Here is a 20,730-nt window from a genome sequence, read left to right on the forward strand (position 1 = left end):
TTCTTCTTGCAAGTGATACAAGCACAAATGGAGGTGCTTGTTGGGAATTTGAAAATCAAGGCAGCCTCGGCTGCAGTGACCATGAGATAGTGGAGTTCCAGACCCTGAGAGCACAAAGGAGAGTGAAAAGCAAGACCACAGCCAGCCCCAGGCTTCAGAAGAGCAGACTTTTGCCTCTTCAAGTATCTGCTTCGAACAGTCCCATGGGTAAGGTAATGGGACACAAGAAATTTGATTAATATTCAGGTATCACCTCTGCTAATCTCATGAGAACTGGAAAAAAAATGGCAGAAGGCCTGCATGCATGAACAAGAAGATCCTAGCCAAACTCAAACACAAAATGAAACATAAGGAGTGTGGAAGTAAGGATGGGTAACTTGGGAGGACACATAAATTACTTCTGAACATGAAGAAAGTTAAGGAAGCTAATGCTCAAATTTGGCCAGGGATGTCAAAGACAACAAGAAGGGCTTCTGTAAGTACACCAGTGATAAATGGAAGACTAGAGAAAACATGAGCCTATTGCTCAACAAGGTAGGGGACTTGGTAACATAGATATGGAAAAAGTTGAGACTATGAATGCCTTCTTCAACTCAGTATTTTCTATAAAGATGAACCTTCAGGAATCCCAGATACCAGAGACCAGAAGGAAAGGCTGGAACAAGGAAGATGTACTCTAGGTGTAAGAGGATCAGGTCTGAGAATAACTAAGCAAACTCAACATATTGAAATCCTTGGGCCCTCATGGGTTGCAGCTGCAAGTGTGGAAGGAGATGGCAGATATTGTCGCAAGGCCACTCTCAATAATTTTTGATCAATCATGGCAACTGTGAGAAGAAAGCAAATGTCACTCTTATTTTCAAAAATGGCAAGAGGAAGAGCTCAGGGAACAAATCTTGTCAACCTCACTACAACCCCAAGGAAGGTAATAGAGGCATTTCCAGGTGCATTACAAAGAATTTATCAGGACCATTCAGCATGGATTCAGTAACAGGAAGTCATGCTTGACCAACTTGATATAAGTTCTATGAAGAAATTATTGGCCTGGTAGATGAGGGGATAGCAGTGGATGTTTTCTACATGGACTTCAATAAAGCCCATGGCATCGTCTCCCTTAAGATCTCATTACAGGACAAGATGTAGGCAAGATGCGTGCACTGGACAAATTGTCAGTAAGCTAATTGAAAAATGGCTGAATAGCCAAGCCCCAAATACAGTGATCTGTGGCACAATGTCTAGTTTGAGGCCAGTAATTAGCAATCTATCCCAGGAGTCAATACTAGGTCCAATTCTGTTTAACATCTTCATTAATGATCTGGATGATAACGTACAGTTTACCCTCTGTTGCCCTGTTCTTTTAAAAGTTTAAGTTCTTTTAAAAATTCTCTATGCCTTCTGATGTTTACATATTTATACTAGAGTTCTCATGCCTGTTCATGTAAATAATTGATTGTTTTGGAGAATTGATAGACTGTTGGTTTAACCAGTGTGGTTGGAAAGATGGCAATTCCATCCTCCAATCCACTGTCACTTTTGGAATTCTATATATTGCAAAGTCAGAAATAAAGTTCCTTCCTTTTCCTCTTTTGATAGTGAGTAAGTGGGTGAATAATTTTGTGTCATAGTGTGACAACCCTCAGCAAGTCTGCAGCTGACATCAAACAGGGTGGCAGATGGTCATGGTGCCAATCCAGAAGGACCTTAAGAGATTGGAGAAACAGGCAGACTAGAACCTCATAAAGTCCAAGAAGCAAAGTTGTGCACTGGGGAGGAACAAACCCAGGTATCAACCCATATTTGTGTTCTCACAGCTGGTGAGAAGCTTTGCATAAAAGGACCTGGGGGTCCAGAAGTACACAAAGTTGAACATAAGCCAGTAAAAAGGCTGATGGTATTTGCTCTGGATCAGAAAAAGCATTATAAGCAGGTTAAAGGAAATGATTCTTCCTGTCTGCTCAACAGTGATGAGCCACACCTGGAATGGTGTGTAAAGTTCTAGGTTAATCAATACAAGACAGACATGAACATACTGGAGAGTGTCTAATAAAGGGCCGTGGAAGATGACAAAGAGAATGGAGGACAGGCTGAGAGCACTGGACTGTCAGCCAAGAGAAGAGAAGCATAAGGGCAGGATATATTACTAATGTAGATAAATACCTGAAAGGCAGGTCCAAAGAGACCGGAAACAGTTTTTCATAATGACAGGACCAGTGGTCACAGGCAAAAAGAGATGCAAAGCTGGAGGTTTCCTCTGAACATCAGGAAATGCTTTTTTTACTGTGAAGATGTACAAGCACTGTAAGGTTGTCCCAAGAGGTTATGGAACCTCCATCCATGAAGATACTCAAAAACTATCTGGACATAATTGTGGGCAATTGGTTCTAGAGGCCTTGCTTGAGCAGGGATTCTTGGACAATGTGAATACCAAAGGCTCCTCCCAACCTCAACCATTTTGTGATTCTGTGAGTCACAAAGAGATACAAGAATAACACCAAATGATGCGTATTTTAAAAAACTTGTCTTGCAGCATAAAGCTGGTAAACAATACTGGTGCAGATATTCCTAAAGTAATGTACTTCTTATGAAATTAAAAGAGGTTTTAAATTACCAGGTGCTGCCAAAGATTATCTATTGTCAAAGCTTATCTTCCAGGCATAACCTTACAGGTCTTCAGAGGGATCTGAAGCTACTAGTAGTAAATGCCCAAGGTTTAAAGAGCTTTTCTCTATGAAATTTCAAGCATTGGATATACTTTATACAAAGTAGATTTAACCTTTCCCTTAGTTGATTTGCATTCTGAAAATACACACTGTTTTTCATACACTTACATAACATTGTAGAACTTTGAAGTTTTTATAGGGTTTTTTGTTTGTTTTGGGGTTTTTTTGTACAATTGTTTTTTTTTTTTCCCCAAATACCTTTTTGCATTTACAAAAGACATTGACAGATCTAAGCCGGGAAAAAAAGAAAGACAAACTGGGAGAACATAAAACCAAAATATATTAGCCAGGCCATCCAACTCATCATTATAGCCAGTACCAGAAACTTCCTGGGTTTTTTTTCAGCATGTTTTAATGTATTTTATGATACAGTTTCTAACAGTTTTCTTTAGAAATTAGTCCAGAATTAAAAAACCCAACTAATAGTCTAAGTGACTGGATATTTCCCCTATTTTCTATTCTGTGCTTTCTACCTTAAATTTACCTTTTTTTCCTATCAATTCCCATTTTTATAGATATAAAATCAAATTTTAACTATAACCACAAGTAAGTTTCTATATATTCACATTCTTGTATTATTGTCATTAAGATCTGCTATTTATAACTTTTTATATCAAGACTTCAAAGAAAACATTTAAGCTAAAATCCTTGTGTATTCACAGCATTGCTGCCTTACTTGTTGAGAACTCACAGCTGAGATAAATAGGTATCTAGCTTATGGTAGATTTGTGACTCCAGGACCACAGACAAGGAGCCAAATGATGCTTACACCCACATCAGTCATTTAACAGGCTCCTTCATTATTAAATTAACATATTCTACTACATTATCCCATCTACTTTTCTAATTAACAATCTGGACACTCCTGCTTTATTCTCATATGCATCTGTTTGTGCATGTAGGCTTACACACATTAAAAATTTCACTGGTCTTCTCAAAGAAGCCCCATGTTCAAGTCTCCTATATTTTATTGACTCCCTTTGGATTTTCAGAGTTTTGCTTTCTCCAAATATCATCTGGGTATGGATGGCTAAGGCCACCTTCTTCTTCAATTTAACCTCCAACTAGCAAGAGTTGCCTTCCCACTTTGTACTGAACACTGTACACTGAGCCATAGCCTCCATAGAGCCTCCGCTCTTCAGATCCTACTACAACCTTGCTCTCAAACACTATTTCCACAGAGACAGATAACAAATTATACCCTTCATATCCTGCAACTGCTTCACTTGTGTGAGAGACTGGAAGGAATGCTTGTCCAAAATGTTCTGGGGGTATGTGTGAGGCAAAGAGGCAGGTCAGGCCTTCTTCTGGTGAGGCAGAACATTGTTACATATGCTTCACCCCCCAGAGCCTGTATCCCAGCCCCACAGTGACCCCCCAACCCCTGGCACATTGCAGGCAATGCTCCACTCCCTGCCCCTGGAGCCCCAGTTCAGCCCCAGAGTGGACAGCTGACTGGAACTTCCATCTTGGGAAGGGCCCAGGAAACACAAAGGGTATTTAACCTGAGACACAAGGTCAGCACATCTTCACCCTACCTCCTCTTGGAAACTATGAGCTGAACACAGCTGGAACCAGGAGTGGTAATCATGTTTTTCTTTTCTATCTTTTCTGCCCTCCTCTCTTTCGTCTTTTAATACCCTCTTGGAATTTTTGAGTAACTTAAAACTGAACTGGCTTTGAGTTAGAGAAGTCAAATGAGCTATGTTAATGCTCTGGAAAGTGTTTTTTTGTTGATTGAATGCTGGCCTAAACATTTCGCCAAAGTTCTTTGATATCCTGAAGTTGCCAGTAAAGTTGTTTTGACCTCTTGAGAATATCTTGTTGGTATTTGTACTGCGTGTCTAACTATGAAAAACCACAAACCCTTTTAAAGTGTCTCATCAAGTAAGGATTTTAGGGCCTTAGAACTTGTCTTCTGACCGTCTTGCCCTAATCAGCAAACTCTCCTGGGAAAGAGAAGCACAGCTTTATTCAAGGTATAGCTGCTACTCAGCCCAAATTAGTTTGCCACTGTAGACTGGAAGGCAGGCATGGGTCGGAGGAAACATACCTATCTAGACAAATTCTCTGACTCCTCTCTTTAAATAGCACATATCAAACTGCTTTTGCACAGACAGGAAGAAATGCATGTGACCCTTCCCACATGGTTGTTTAGAGAAAAGAATTTGCAGAAAGCGAGGTGAAAAAGTGAATATTGTGAAAGAAGATGGGAGTTGAAGAAAAGGAGAAAATGGGGGTGAGATGGAAGTTGGAGAAAAGATGGGAATGAGAAGAAAAATGTCATTTTCTCATATTTGCTCCTTTTACAGAGCATATTCTAAATCTTCAGCATTCTTGATTATTAGGGAAGATTGGATTAACCACAAATCCTTACTTTATCCTTCTTGAAACAGATGATCTACAAACATCTAATTTTGATGGACTGTTCATAATTTCTGTACTTTCTTTAGTTTACCATCCAGGCAGCTTTAATAATTTTGATTGCAAATGATGAGAACAAGATTCTATCCAGTGTTATACTTAAATCAAAATGCTTCAGCCAACTTTCCTTGTATGCATTTCTCTGGCATTATTCTTCTCTTTTCTCCAATTGTTTGCCTAGGTACCCTTTACTGTTTATTTAATTCTTTCCCCAATTCAGTATTTTTCTGGTTTTGTAATGATGATTACAAAGACTGAAGAATGACAGTGACACATCTTGAATTCTAAATATAATTATTTTTATTTCTTATAAGAAGTTCTAGTGCTTTTTTTCTATAGAATTCTACAGCTTTCCTATTTTTATAGCATTTAGGGCCATATGAACAGTCATAGTGACACCATCTTGCATGCAGCATAGAATAGCAAAGTATCAAGGAAGGCTTTTGTATGAGCTACTCACTATCTGTGTATATGCTAAGTATAAGTGCTATCAAAGTAGCTTACAAATTGGATTCAGACAGGTCAGTCAGGACTTTTATTGAAACCATCCTGGAAATAAAGCATTTGGAGAAGTGAAAAGAACATTAATCCAGAAATAAAAATAACAATTTAAAAATCACTTACTTACTAAGGGTCAAAAAACCCTTCTGCTTTCTATCTTCAATAATGGACCTTTTACTTGTTGTATTATACTGACCAAACTGTACTAACTCAGATGCAGAAAATGTACCTCTGAAATCATATTCCCCTCCTAGTGTAAATTAATCTTCACTTTGGATTGATCCACTAAAGCTGTGCATTTGTAAAAGAAAATACTTGAACATCTTATGTTGAGACCAAAGCAAAAATCATGTTTCTTAATCTTCAATTACAACTTTTGCAATACTGCAACTTTGCAACAAAAGTCTGTTAGGAGGATGCACCTCAAAAATTTTATTCTACACTTCTTTTATTACACTTTCCAGAAATTGATATAGAGTTAAGGATTTCTCTCTGAGGTTTGAAGGAAAGACTTTTACAAATCTTCCCAGTCCCATGAGACAGATCTTGTAAACCTTGCCCACAGTGTTTTCAAGCACTACACTGAAAAAAAGACTTTCTTGGTATTCATTATCTAATCTGTCCAGAGTTCATCTTTCTCCCTGAAATGGGGAAAAAAAGTGAGATAGATGAAAGCACATTCAATATTTTTGTTTTTTTAGAAGTTTTAACAAGAGGCTTCTGAAAACCCAAAAGAAGAAAAAATCCAACTTAAAGATGGAAAGAGAATGCAATTTGGCAGAGTTCTAAACCTGAGTCACACACTTAACACTTGATTGTAGGTGATCATGCTCCTGATTGCTTCAAAGAGAAGCTGTAATGCTGGAAGTACTAGGTATGTAGAATAACTCATTAATATCAACTGAATGTAAATAGAGAAGTAGACTATCTCATCACAGTAGGCATGACAAGATACCTGCAGATGAAAGGGTTAAACAGTCAAGAAAAATCTGTGTGTGGTTACTCTAATTTTAAGAAATCCAATGCCTGTAGTGGAATGAAGTTATGCACCATTGTGAATTAATGACAGAAAAGTACAGATATCTTTTCTCTGAAAGGCAGAGTAGCAGCCTTGTCCAGATGTCACACTAACGTTCAGGGGTGGAACAAAACCACACCATTACTTGTTTGTCCAAGAACTTTGCATTATTTTCTCCTTATTTTGCTTTAAAGGATAACTTGAAGAACATATTGGTAGTAGATAAAATGTATATTTATAATATCTTTTTAAAAAACTGTGCCTAGATAACAAAAATACAGTTTTAAATCAAGCTCAAATCTTGGCCTGTACATACTGCTCATTGAGGAACACTAAGTTACTGCTGGTAAAGTCAAAAAATAAAATCAGGAGGAATTGGATGGAGAACAGTGAAAAGAAGTTAGAGTGGAAAATGCAATTCGGAGAATTCATTTCTCCAATCTATGTGAAGTAATTTGTGAAAATGAGGATCTTGAATATATTCCAGAAGATGCCAGATAAAGAACTCTCAAACGGAACTCAGAGACCTATCTGTATCACCTAAAAACTCTCTACATCCATCTCCCTACAGAGTTCACTCTGGTTCACGGTTTCCTTTGGTGCTATTGTCTGCCATGGGGTTACCATCAGAGAACACTGGTAGGCAGTACTTCCCTCTAACATCTATTTTCAACAGCCTAAATTGGTCTTCATAGGATTCCATTGTGCACGCTGCAAAGAAACTTGTCTTGTTGCCAGCTAGAACTCTGAACTACATGTCTTTCTTTTCTTCACTGTTCTTTTTTTGGTTCACAAGCAACCTCCTACCAAAAGCAGAATCTGCAGAAGAGACTACATCCAAGCAATAATGCAATGAAAAAGTATGAAGAGAAGCCCAGGTGGCCACCTTGCAAATTTCCAATGTGGAAGCCTTCGACCTCTCCGCCCAAGAAGCAGCTATAGTCCTAGTGTAATGAGCTTTACAAACCCTGGGAGCCTCTTTACCCTTAACTACATACGCCTCTCTAATACAATCCCTTAACCATCTAGCTAAGCAACTCTTAGAAGCCATTTGACCCCTCTTAAGACCCCCTAAGAGTACAAACAATCTGTCAGAAGATATGAAATCTTTGATTCTTCTGTGATAAACCCTAAGTGTTCTTCTTACATCCAATTTATGCAGCCGTTGCTCTTTGTCATTGCTGGGTTTAGGGAAAAATGAGGGCCAAGAAACCATCTGGTTTAGATAAAACTCAGATGCCATCTTTGGGACAAAAAGAAATTTTACAAAGAGGAATCATCCAAAGAACTACTTTGTTTCTGATGGAACTTTATACATGTTCTAAATATCAAAATTGAAGTACTATGGAATATAAAACAAAAAATCAATTGACATTGAAACAGCTATACACATAAACACACCACTTGACACAAGCACATGAAAAAACCATTATTTTTGCTGCACCTCTGTGTGAGCTACATAGATTAAAAGTCTCCCATGAATACTAAAAGCAACCAAAATATAAAGAAAACAAGTACAAGGCTTCTGTCTATGCAATGCCTAGGGAAACTTTAGATGACTTGGACATTCATCTACCTTTTATGAATTGGCCATCATTCCTTAGTTTGTCAGTTGTGCTACTTGCAGAGCACTGGCACTTCAGATATCCCTCACTGCAGAGACGAAGGGGTAAGCTGGACATACCCAAGCTAGCTCAAACTTGCTGAGAGTACGGGTAACTGTCTAACCCCAGAAGCACACACTTCAGCCTGGGCCAATTTGCTCTGCTTCTTAAGCTGGTTATGCAGCCTATGCTGCACTGTAAACCTGACCTTTGTACCCAAGTTAAGTTAAAGCTGCCTCAGACACATCTACACTATTGACTGCCAAATTAAATAAGATTTCTAGTAATAAGGCTTCTAAATAAGTAGAGAAGATGGCCATTATATTGCCTAGTCACATATTATAATGTGTTCTGATGAAAAAAACAAGGATTCTAACCAATCCTTCTTATCAAAAAACTCAGCCATCATCAGTGAAAAAAATAAAATTATCATTTGAATATAGGACATTAACAGGGAAAATCTTAAATCCCCTTCGGTACTTAACACAACCTGGAACTACTGGGAACATAGCTTTCATTCTCCCACATCATCTTTCACTTCACTATAACTGAGATTTCCAGCAATACAAAAATAAAATAACACCATTAACCTTTCTTCTAGTCAGATGTCTTGTTAAAAATTTCTCTGGACATGTCTTCTTTTCTTTTCACAAACTATCTGTAAACATATCACTGAGAAAAATTTTGTGACTAGAACCACATGATCAAAACAGCAACTCGAAAAACAAAAGTATGTCTTAAGACTTCACTAAAAGCACCTGAAAAATGTTTACCCTCACTTGTTTTTCAGGGTAAAATGAATTCTATGGTTTCTTTGATTTTACCAAGACTGCCTCCTACCAGAGCTAATAATATTTCCCATTCAGATTTGATTAAGTAGAGATACCAATTAAGAACCAACTTGCTACAGACATGATTACTCTAAAAGAATATTTCTAAAAGAAGGCTGCTTAACACTCTTTGGAGAAATAGTTCTGGATGTAATTAAGCTTGGAAAAATATCTGCAGGATAATTTTTACTTCCTGGAAAGTCTCTGAATTACTGGGGACCACATGCCTTAGAATATAGTCACGTAAATATGAAATAAATTTCCTATTCAAGACTTCAAAATTTTTTTACACATTCTCACATAATACAGTAACAAAAAGTACATCTACCATTGCCCTTAGTGAATGTGTACCCTGCCCAACACATGAGGAAAACTCTGTAAGTTTATTCTAACACCTCTTTGTAGAATCAAGGCCATAAAACATAAATCGTAATGTATAACAGCTTCATATTTCTTGAGAATTAGTAAAGCTGAGTGACTAAGAGAGGCAGAAATACATTGAAGTCACTAGCAAAAAATGGAATTCAAATGCACATCTTACTAGAGTTTTGATGTATATTGTAAAAATATATAGTTTAACCTGTATTTCTTTATTTTGGAGTGTCAGTATTACAGGTGAAGAATACATTAGCAAAATGTGTGCCTTGGAACTATTCTTATTTTAATATTTTTATTTTCATCAATGTAGTATTTTGAGACTACATCATTCCCAAAACACCTTCCTCCTCAGCATGCAGCTTGACTATTGAGATAGTGAACATTTGATTTCACCCATCCTCTCTCCCTGAGCAGCCTGGCCTCATTTCTGGTCTGATCTTTTCCTGCAATAGAATCAATGCTCTTGAATCCACTTCTCTCTCAAGATTTGGAGTCTCTACTGGCAGAAGCAGCAGAGTAGAAGAACATTTATCAGCATACTCCAGGAAGGTGTTACTCATATTAATTTTTACGATACCCAGTTCTACTGAATATAATTAAATGAAAAAAAAGAGTGACCTTGGAACCTATAGCAAATGCAAACCTGAGGCTTGATCATTTTACTGATGTAGAGCCTCTTTTTGTAGCACACTACTGAGTAAGAATGCTAGTAAACATAGTGCACAAGTAAGTGTGAGAAATACAGGTTATACAAGGACTATAGCCTTTAGCAGCTAGTTTCATCTACACTAAGATAAACTAAATTGATATTAATGTATGTGCTTTTCTCTCTTCAAAAAGGCAGCTTGCAAGGACAAGTTCAGAAAAAGTCAGTTTCAAAGAATTCAGACTCCAAATATTGTTGTGTCTTATGTAAGACATAGGATTTTACAGAGAAACCAGAAGGAGATATCTTGTTACAATGTGTGATAGTTTTTCATCATGGCTCTCCATCAATAACTACAGTTAGTACATCACATCTTTACACACAGTGATCAGTTCTTTTCTACAGGTCATTGTGCTCAAACATAAATCTGTGTAGTGCAAAAACTTTTTCAGTGGGTATGGTAAGACATTCATTCGAAAAATATGATTACATAAATTAGATAATTAATGCTGAAAATAGTATAAAGTTATTCTTTTGCACAAAGTAAACTAATAAATCAAGACAATAATTCATTACCTTGAACATTCTTATTCCTCTCTGTAAATGAAGGCAGCAGCAGAATTTCTGTAGAGAGCTCTTCAATTTTTTCCTCCATTAATAAGAAGAGTTTGATAAGTTGAGAAAGACATTTGAGTTGATATAAGGTTAAGCAGAAGTTTCGTCCTTTCCTGTGGTACTCCTGGGAGGCTATTCAAGTAAAATTATAAAATAGCTTTTATTATAGCTGAAAAAAGAAAGGTACTGCAAAACTTATTATGTAAGACAGTATAATATATCAAGAAATTTAATTTTTCTTATAACATAATGTATCTTTGTCTCATTATAAAATATTGTTATATTACTATTTCCTAAGTGTTCAGCACTTCTCAATTATCTGTGAGGTTCCAGTTGACTTCCAGGTTTTGTTATTCATTAACTAGGATTTTTTCCACGCAATGGATCTACTCAGGAATGTTCTCACCTGTGTTTTATGAAAAACCCACTGTGTTGCAAAAGCCGAAAGGGAAAAAAACACATCATTACTGTATTTTAATGGTTTGGGACATCACATCACTTGTCACTCTGCAAGTCACCTTGTCTATATAACAATCTGCTAGCACAATACAGTTGATGAATATGACATTTGAGTGAAAGAAACATCAATCTAACACTCCACAACTTTAAATATGTAGGGTTTGAAAACAAGTGAGACTGTCAGTGAGCAAATATCAGCAAGTATTATAACTATAAGCATTTGGTATTTAAAAGAAGAAACGGAACATTTTATTTTGAAAGGTTAACACATGCACTCGTAACATATAATCATGTCACATCAACCAGGGAACTCTGATTTCAGCACAGTCAGACTATAAACGACTGTGAGATGTTTCCAATTCAGCATTACCAAACCACATGGGCTTAAATACTTTAATTTTATAATGTCTTTAAATGTAACAAATTTCCATTTCTGTGCAAATTGTGGTGAGCTGATACCATGTTCCTATGCATTCGGTTCTAGATGTAACATCAGCAAAACAGTAAATCTCGAAAGTGTCAGAGGGAGAGTCAGAGTAGTTTGAAAGAGAAGCTCTGAAAGATGAACACAAAAAGAAATTGATTGAAATGTACTTTCATGTGTCAAATCTTTCTGACCTTTGCAAATTTTAAGTACTTTGTACCTTCCTTCTCCCTCAAATTTTCTAAATATTTTTTAGGCATTTAAAAATCACTTTTAAATAGACATAGATCTAAGTAGCAGAGCTGAACTAACTCTGAATACTAATTCTGTAATTTGCTATTCCAGTTTTACAGCCTTAGAGACTGGACTGCATGTTTTCCATCCACATCTGAATTTCCTCAAAGTTCCAAACAGATGTATTCATGCTAGTTCCTTGCATTTCTAAGAACGTCAAAAGATTTATAATTGCCTATAATTGCATAATTGCTTCTGTTAGTGTCTTTCCTCTCTGAATAATGAGTAAATAACAAATCAATCACTGGATTTTTAATTTTAAGTCTTAAACCTAGGAAAAAATCACATTCACAAGATTTTACTCCTTACCTGAAAACTAGAGAATATAATCTGAGTTTAACTGACATGAAAAGACTGCTCGAGTCTGCAGTACAAGAATCATAAAACACATCCTAAAAATGAACAGAACATTAGTTCTATCTCCTATAATTTGAAAGCCTTGTGATATTTCTGCCCCATCTATGGAGGAACAAGGAAATGGTCCACTTACTTGATTGCCTCAAATGATATTGTCCACTTTAGACTGAAAGAAAGTGGACGTAGAAGGCAAAGGCATACCACAGTAATGCTATTTTTAGAAAACACTACCAAGCTCAGAAAAAGAAAAAGCTTTTACTTTAAATGATCATTCAGAATATATTTCAGTTTTCTTGTTTCTCAGAAATGATAACTTATTTATTTAGTGTTGATGCTCAAGTAGTGTGCACACTCCTGAGGTATGCAAAGCCTGACTGAAAGGCCTTCTACATCATGAGGCTAGAAATACTAATGACAGCATTTAATTTTGAAGAACACTGACCAGCCTGCTTGAACAAGCACATCACTATCCATTTTTTAGCAGAGTAGAATGAAAAGGCACTTCTTTTCTGACATTGTTCTGATTGGACAGCCACAGGACAGAAACCTTTAAGAATGGTGTAACAGCCAAGAGCAAAGCAGCAAATGTGATGACATAGAGAACATCTCAAAAACAGGTTTATAAATCTTGTAGAAGACTGTAATGAAGAGAACATATCTCCATGTGGAGAGATGTGAAATAGACATGAAGGCTGTGATATATTTCAACCAAACCTCAGTGACATACACCTGTTTGGAGGTAAAATTGCCATATTCACAAAGTGGAGTATGCTTACTCTGAAAATGTTACCAAATGGATCATGATTTTGAGGGTTAGGCCAGAAAACTAATATTTTTTAGTGACATTTTCCCTGGTGACACTGTGCAGCAAGAGAAGCACCCTTCCATTATGAAAATGGTCTGAAATTGTTAGCATTCTATCCAATCTACAGAGCAGCATAGACAGGGTGGCTGAAAGCCCATGAAGCTGATCTCAGCCAGCCACAAATCAGTTAAGCAATGGCATTCTAGTCTAACTGCAGGATAGAAAGGAAATGGAGACATTCACATGATACAAATAAACTTCCTTCCTGAACCACCTGCAATTTACTACTATCATTCTTCCAAATATGATTTTTTCTGCATGTCTGACTTCAATTTATGTAGTCCCTGTACAAGGAGATAGCTGCAGCAGGATATTTGGATACAGACAAATATAAACAGGATCTCTATAGTACCTCCTAACAACAGAATATGTTGGCTTCCTGCTAAAGTAATACCTAGAGAGAAGAATTTCTGAAAAGGGACAGAAAGGCTGGTGCAGAGGCTAAAGTGAGGTAAAGTACATTCTACAACCTTTGTCAATGTGCCAGTTATCTGATTTTGTGAATATTGCTCCAAAAAAACGTTGAGATCAGGACCTAAACAAATACAGAGGAGTAAAAAAAGGTTCTGAGCTCCTGAACACAGCCCCAAACTTCTGTCTCTGCAAAACAAGGATCACACCAATACTGGTGTACAAATCCAGTGCCAATGCTGATGATCCCTAAACTGTTCTGGAGGAGGATATGCTAGCAGAAATATCCTAGAGTCAAGCAAATGGTTTATCTTAAGCTACAACAGAAAAGATTCAAACCAAGCACAGTGTCAGGGACCACTGAAGCCTGGCTGCTACTTGAGAACAGGGAGTCAAGCATGGTAATAGGGCCAGCAGGACAGGCTCCTTGCCAGCCAGGGCCCAGTCCTGCAGATCCTAAGTAAGGCAGACCCTGACATGATAGGTTTCAATCAAGAGTCCAGATCATCAGCCAAGTTCATGGTGATGACATAAATCTGAAGTTGAGTCAGGAAGCTAATTCACTCTTTTGAATCTGGATCTGGTCTGGTGAAGGTAACCACAAGTCAGGCACAGTTCAGTGACCATTCAGTGGAACCATGGTGATAAGGCATGTTCAAGCTCATAGCAAGAAAACAGAATTAATGGGGTCCACAGCTCTGGAGCAGATGAACATCAGGATAGCTGCAATGCAGTTCAAGCAGGGACTGAGGACTCAGGTGCAGGTGAAAAAGATCTCCTGGGCAGGTTGTGGTGCAGGTCCCTGAAAAGGCTGGTCAGGGCCTTCAGGCTCACTAATGCACACAAGGCTTTCTTGCATAGCTTTTAAGGAACTCAAATTTTCAGACAAAAACCTCAGAAGAACTAGGAAACTGTCTTTCTGATTCACAACTACTTTGCTATGAGGAAAAAAGAGAAGAGTACTTGAGGTATCTTCAGTTCTTTCTGGGGGGATAGGTGGGAGAAGACTAAAAAATAACTTGAACTAACTTGAACCTGCACTGTATTTATTTGTAGCAAGTAAATAAATCTTGTTGGTTCATTACAAAAAAACAGAATGAAGCAAAGGAATAAGCTCAAAACTTCCATGCAATAAACATGTCTACATTTAGATAATCTGTACTCAAGTTCCTACCACATAGAGGCAGAGGGGACCTAAAGAATATTTAACTTCTTCAAGCATGCTAATTTGATACCCCAATTATCACAAAACAGGCATCAGAAGTCTGCCAACCCAAACAGTGTTACTCTTAAAGAGCTTTTCTAATAGAAAAAAAGGCCCAAAAAAGGGTGTCTATCAGTTTATGCAAGGTTTGTGTGTTGGTACCAAGGCAGCTGATACAGTTATACAACACTGGAGAAACTACGGGTACTATTTTCAGGTTTGGTCTTTCATTTTAGAAGAATTGAAACTGAAGAAATTTTCCTAAGATCTGAAGGACACGCCACCCTTGTCGAAGAATAAAGCTGTCCATTTTACCAGAGACCATTTGGCTGGATGTAGTTAGACAAATGATATCATAGAATTTCACTTCACCAGTCATGAAGTTGAGAGGTGCCCATATGAATTCTAAGACAGCTAATAAGTTAATTAAAGCATTTTTCAAGCAACATAAAAAAAAAAAAAAGACATTCTATAAAGCACTTGATTATTGTAACTGACCTTCTCCTAAGTACTTAAATGCAGTAGCAAGGTATCTGCCTTTATCCTAGCACTTTTAAAGATTTTCTCTCATCTTTGAAAAGAAAGAAATAAGAAATAAGAAATAATTAAGAAATAAGAAATTAGAATTAAGAAATAAATAAGAAATTAGAAATAATAAATAAATAATTAAGAAATAAGGCTGAGTAGATCTAGATTACCTGTGTATATCTGTGAACTTGTGATTTTATAGCAAGTTTCAAAAGTGATATTTTCCTCAAAGCTGTAGCTCTTGAAACCACTAAAAAATTTGTTCTAGCTCCCTTGGTTATAGCCTGGAGGCATTAAAAATCTCAAAAGGCATAAAAAAACATGTGTGAATGAGATCCATAAGCTAAATGCAACTTTATTATTTTCTCTTTGTATTTTTTTTAATGAGCATGGAATCTCTAATGTTTTAAAGAATTTTGAATTTACAACATCTCAAAAATGAGTGCCTAATTCTGACCATTTCAACTCATTCAGGCATGTGATAAAGTAAAGTGTGGCATAGAAATATCTGCATCAGAAGTGAGCTGGCTCTAAATGGTAAAGAACAACTACATTATGACAATGTTGCTCTCAGATTAATTAGCCTTTCCTACTCACTCTACAGAGCCACATGGCTAAACTGCTTCTGAGACCTGTGGTGGAATCCTTGGAAAGCAACCTGATGACGGTTTTCTTCAGTGATTACAGTAGGGATTTCTCCTCCAGCAGGAACCAAGGGCTTAAAACCCTCTTAAACAATTATACTATAAAATAGGTTCCCAATACACAATACATTAAATATCATTCATCTGTCCCCATTTTTAAGGCTTGATTTCATTTAAGATAGATCTAAAATATTGTTCCACTACAGACAAAAGTAGGCAATGTCAGGGATTTCATTCAATAAAGCTACATAAGGAAGAAAATAAAAAAATCAGCAATTCAATATTAAATTTAAAATCTAACTACAACCTGCATACATAATAAATGGAATTACCATTTTGCTAAAATCCGAAAAGAAATAGCCTAATAAAGCAAAATAAACTTAGCTGCTGACAGTCACTGTGTATAGGGGTATTCCAAGAGGTAAATTTTCAAAGCCATGTACAGGGAGTTACATACATAAATTCCATTAACAATAATGTGTTCCTCAGGTCTCAGTGATATTAACTTTTAAGTGATGCTATAACTATTATAACAATCTTGCATTTATGACAGCATTCATCTGCACACTATCTCCTAAATAGAGCTGGTATATAAATTGTATTATTCTTTTATTTGCATGTAGTAAAGATATATTCAATTTTTATGGACATCTGCTCACAGTTTTCTCAAACTGCATGTTGGTATACAATTTTTAATGCAACTGCTAGGTTTAAATAATTGGTATTGCTGGATATAATAGCTAATTTGCTTATACTGTAAAAAGCAACTTAGTATTTTGGCATAGCAAATGTAATACACGGTATTACACAGAACTAAATTATTACAAACAGTGCCAGCAGTTTTCTATACACAGTACTTACGATAATTATAAAAAATCATCTTCATTACTGCAAGCTAGCATTTTTTTAACAGTTTAATTTGGATATGTTACAAGATACATTCAAGTCACATGGATACAATTACTGCAAACCCAAGAAGCTATAAAATGTTCCTAAACAAATCCCTTTGACCCTGTTAATGTCTGTTTCTTATTAATCTAAGGCTACATTGTCTGCAGTGTGAATTTTTATGGAATATGAAAAAAAAAGGAAATCCCTTAACAGTTGTTATTGATTCCACCATTTACTCACTCAAAGATAAGTGCCATTTACAAAGCAGAACAGATGCAGATGCTGACAGAAATGTAAACAATTGTTGCATGGCTTACTGCCAGATTCTAAGCCAATACATTAAATTCCAAGTGAAGCACATTTCCCCTATAGATTGCTCTTACTGCCACTTCATTTCCTATGTGTTCTGTCTCTCTATTGCTGTGCCTGGCACCAAGCTATTTTCAGTCCTTTGGTGACCCCTGAGGCCTAGTCCTACCTCACATAGCCATTAGAGAAGGGAATTGCATGTGTCTGACATGGTCTGAAACCAATTATTTGATATTTTCTTCAGAATGATGCCCAACTCTGTTGGGAATGAGCAATCACGAAATAATTTACCTCCTGATTTAATTTTTTTCTGCACAAATTAGTTGTAGCCTGGGCTAGCTATACACAGCTGCTTGTATATCTGTCTTATCAAGATTCTACTTGAAGTGGTGAAAAAAGGAAAGGAGAGAGCAGAGTTGAATAGAATAGGTTTGGGAATCCTGCTTTAAAAAGGCATTGACGAGTTTATCAGACATACTGATCACATGTGCTCTCTGCTGATTGAAACTGACAGACCTAGAAAGAACTATTAGTGATGTAAACTGTTATCTGAGTGGTTAAGGGTTTTTAAACACCTGTCTTGCTTTCCAGCTCCCTGTTAGTAGCAGCGAGACCCAGGAGTTCCAGGATAATCTGGTAAAGCAGCCTTCACAAAGAAGCTACACATTAGCATTTTCTGTCCCTTAAAAAAATAAAAGGTCATAGATCTAAAAATTGTAAACATTTTCTTATGAGACATGTCCATTACCACATGACTTTCATAAATGCTTATACCATACATCCATACTGTGCATGTGGCAAAAAAAATGCAGTGAAATAAGGGATCTCAACTGATGTATAAACATGATAAGCATACATAAATTTGCATACATTTAACTTAGTGTGTCTGTCACAGAGATGTCACTGCCAGCTATTAAACAACTCAGTGAAAACTACACTAATGTTTTGAAAGAGATTCCCTACACATGCAACTGATTAAAATTAGAATTAAGTTTTTTTTATTTTGTTGATTAGAATTTATTAAAACCTGCTCCATAATGTCTTTCCAGTAAAATGAGATCAGTTTTGATCTCATAGTGAAGGTTAATTCCATGTCAGGTTGCTTGATGTTTGCTACCAAATGCTGAAGTCCTTTGTCAACATTGCGTGGGGATCTGCCAAAATCTTTAATTGTAAATCATGTTTACTGACCAATTGATGAACAAAAGAATAGCCCAGGGCTGGAAACACAGGATGGAGAACAAGAACATCGAATCCACTCTGACTTCAAATTTATATTGTCATCTTAAACAAATGATCTCACAAAACTGACTCCTTGACGGCACACAGCTCATTTACAACTCCAAGGAACAGACTACAGAGACTTCCTGAAGTACTCTGAGGATGAAGTGCCTTGTAATCATGTTCAAGAAAATTACTTTATACACAGATACCTATCTCAGTTTTCTCTGAAACAAGAGACTCAACCTCCTCCTTAATTCTCAAAAGCATGAATGGCCTCTATTAAATTACAAGATGTTTCTATCATACACTTCAATTCCTGGCAGACAGTGACACTATAAACAATTCAAATGTAAACAAATTATTTAGTTTCAGAATTAAAACTAATTATTAAGGAATTAAGCATGTGACATCCAATAATTTTTTTATAATTATCAAAATACTGAAATAGCAGATATTTTTCAAACATTCCTTCAACTAAAATTACTTTGAAACTTGTAGATAGACGATAGCTGAAATTGTTTCTAGCAGTTAAGAGTGGATTTTTAGGTGCTATTCTATAATTAATCATTTATTCTGAAGTAGTAACTGTTACCAAAAAGTCCTTTCTTAAAACTACAAGAACTATTCTATGACAAAATTATGCTCTTAGTACTATTTCTCAGAGATATGAAACAATATTTTGGCCTTGCCAATGACATAAACTGATCCATATGCATTTTTTGGTATTTTTTTGCCTACACTGTGGGCTGAGGGTGTTATCACATTCTCTGAATTCTTCACACTCACATATAGAAAATACCAAAGTAGAATGTTTTAAGAGAGCATAAAAACTAAGAAAGTCTGCTGAAAATAACTGAAAATAGCACCTACATTGAAACAGGAGTCCTTGAAAAACTCTAGAAGTTGATGTTCCTCAGCCTTTGCTGAAAGAGAAATTAAGGACTGCCAGGTCTGTCAAACCTTCTCATGAATTCTAACTTTGACAGGACTTGCATGTGTTTCCTTGCAAACCATTTTATAACACTTGGCTGATAAAAGACAATTCTAATGTGTATTCGAAAACACAGTAATCAACTTACTTATTTTAATTTGGCTTACATTTCTTTAATGCCTACAAATGTAAAAATGTTTGACAGCTGAATTTTAATTTTCAACATTCACACAGGCTGGATCTTTCACAGATTCATTACATTGGAACTACTCTACTCAGATTGTTAAGAACCCTCAACCAATCAGTAATTTCTATCACATGTTGATAATTCCTTTACGATCATTCCATCGTAGGATGGAATATGCATGATATTAGATACTACATATTTCCTTAAAAATAGATATAAGTGCCTGTGTCACTTCTGCTTCTCTTACTCCAAGATATAACAGAGACAGTTCTTATTGGTTCAAATAAGTTTAAAAAACACAGCTGGATTTATTTTTGCTTCCTGTGCCTTTGTATTTCAAAACCCTAGCTGAAAATTCACCTCAAAGTTCTCATGATTACTCTTCCAAGGAATATAAACATAAAAAATAAATCTAGGCAGACAGCAAAGAGGGCAGACACTACCATTTAAAAAACTTCTACAGAAATGTTTCAAAAGTCACATTTTTTAAACAAGTATTTTGTAGAAAGACTAATATAAAAAGAAAGGATTATGTGGAAAGGAACTTGTGTCAGTGAAGATACAAGTTCCCACTCACTGAGCTGAGATTGCACAACGAAAACAGTTTTTTACAAGCTGATAATACAGTGCATAACAAAACACAATTTCTGTTATAGAAATTGCTGGAATTTCCCAGCACATGTACAGAAAATCAGCACATTGTCCCTTGTGCTAGCGTACGAAGATCTGGCTCTTAGCCAGAGGATGAATCTACTGAGGCAAAGTAGACTCTTCTGGAAAATCTGAGACCAGTAACTGATCTAATTTCATACAGTCCACAATATTTATGGGCACTATGTGCTAGATTTTTAAGAAATTGGCCTGGGTTTTAACCATCCTTATTCTCTCTAGGTCAGATAGACTGGAATATATCCATTGTCTTGCTCTGTTCAGTAAATGTAGTAAAAAGTACTATAAAATGACTGAAAGCTGTTTTTCAAAAACTCAGTAGATACAGTGGCTGCTTGACTGAAGATAGAGGGGTTTTTAAAAATTTTAAGACTAAGCCTCAGTGAAAAGGACATTAATATCCTAATTTAGCATATTACAACCAGCTTTGTGGGCATGACACTCCCCCATAATTTAACCACCTATATTATTTTTCAAAACAAACTATTGTGACTAAAATGATTTTGACTTTTTACTGTACAATTTTATGACTGAAGGGGTTCTCCATCTTGGCAAAAAACAGTCAAGACCATCTCATTAACTTGTAAGTAATGATGG

General features: G+C 36.3%; 1 protein-coding gene across 4 annotated transcripts in view; it reads right to left on the minus strand.

The window, feature by feature from the left end:
• KIAA0825 (KIAA0825 ortholog) overlaps positions 1 to 20,730 on the minus strand; it is a 236,234-nt gene that overhangs the window by 152,292 nt on the left and 63,212 nt on the right. For all 4 annotated transcript variants that reach the window (XM_021541538.2, XM_021541540.3, XM_021541539.2 and 1 more), the window contains one exon: positions 10,698 to 10,868. In XM_021541538.2, the coding sequence (XP_021397213.2) occupies positions 10,698 to 10,868 (171 nt within the window). The remainder of the gene's footprint in view (positions 1 to 10,697; positions 10,869 to 20,730) is intronic.

This window comes from Lonchura striata, chromosome Z (genome assembly GCF_046129695.1).
Source record: "Lonchura striata isolate bLonStr1 chromosome Z, bLonStr1.mat, whole genome shotgun sequence".
Lineage (NCBI taxonomy): Eukaryota > Metazoa > Chordata > Aves > Passeriformes > Estrildidae > Lonchura > Lonchura striata.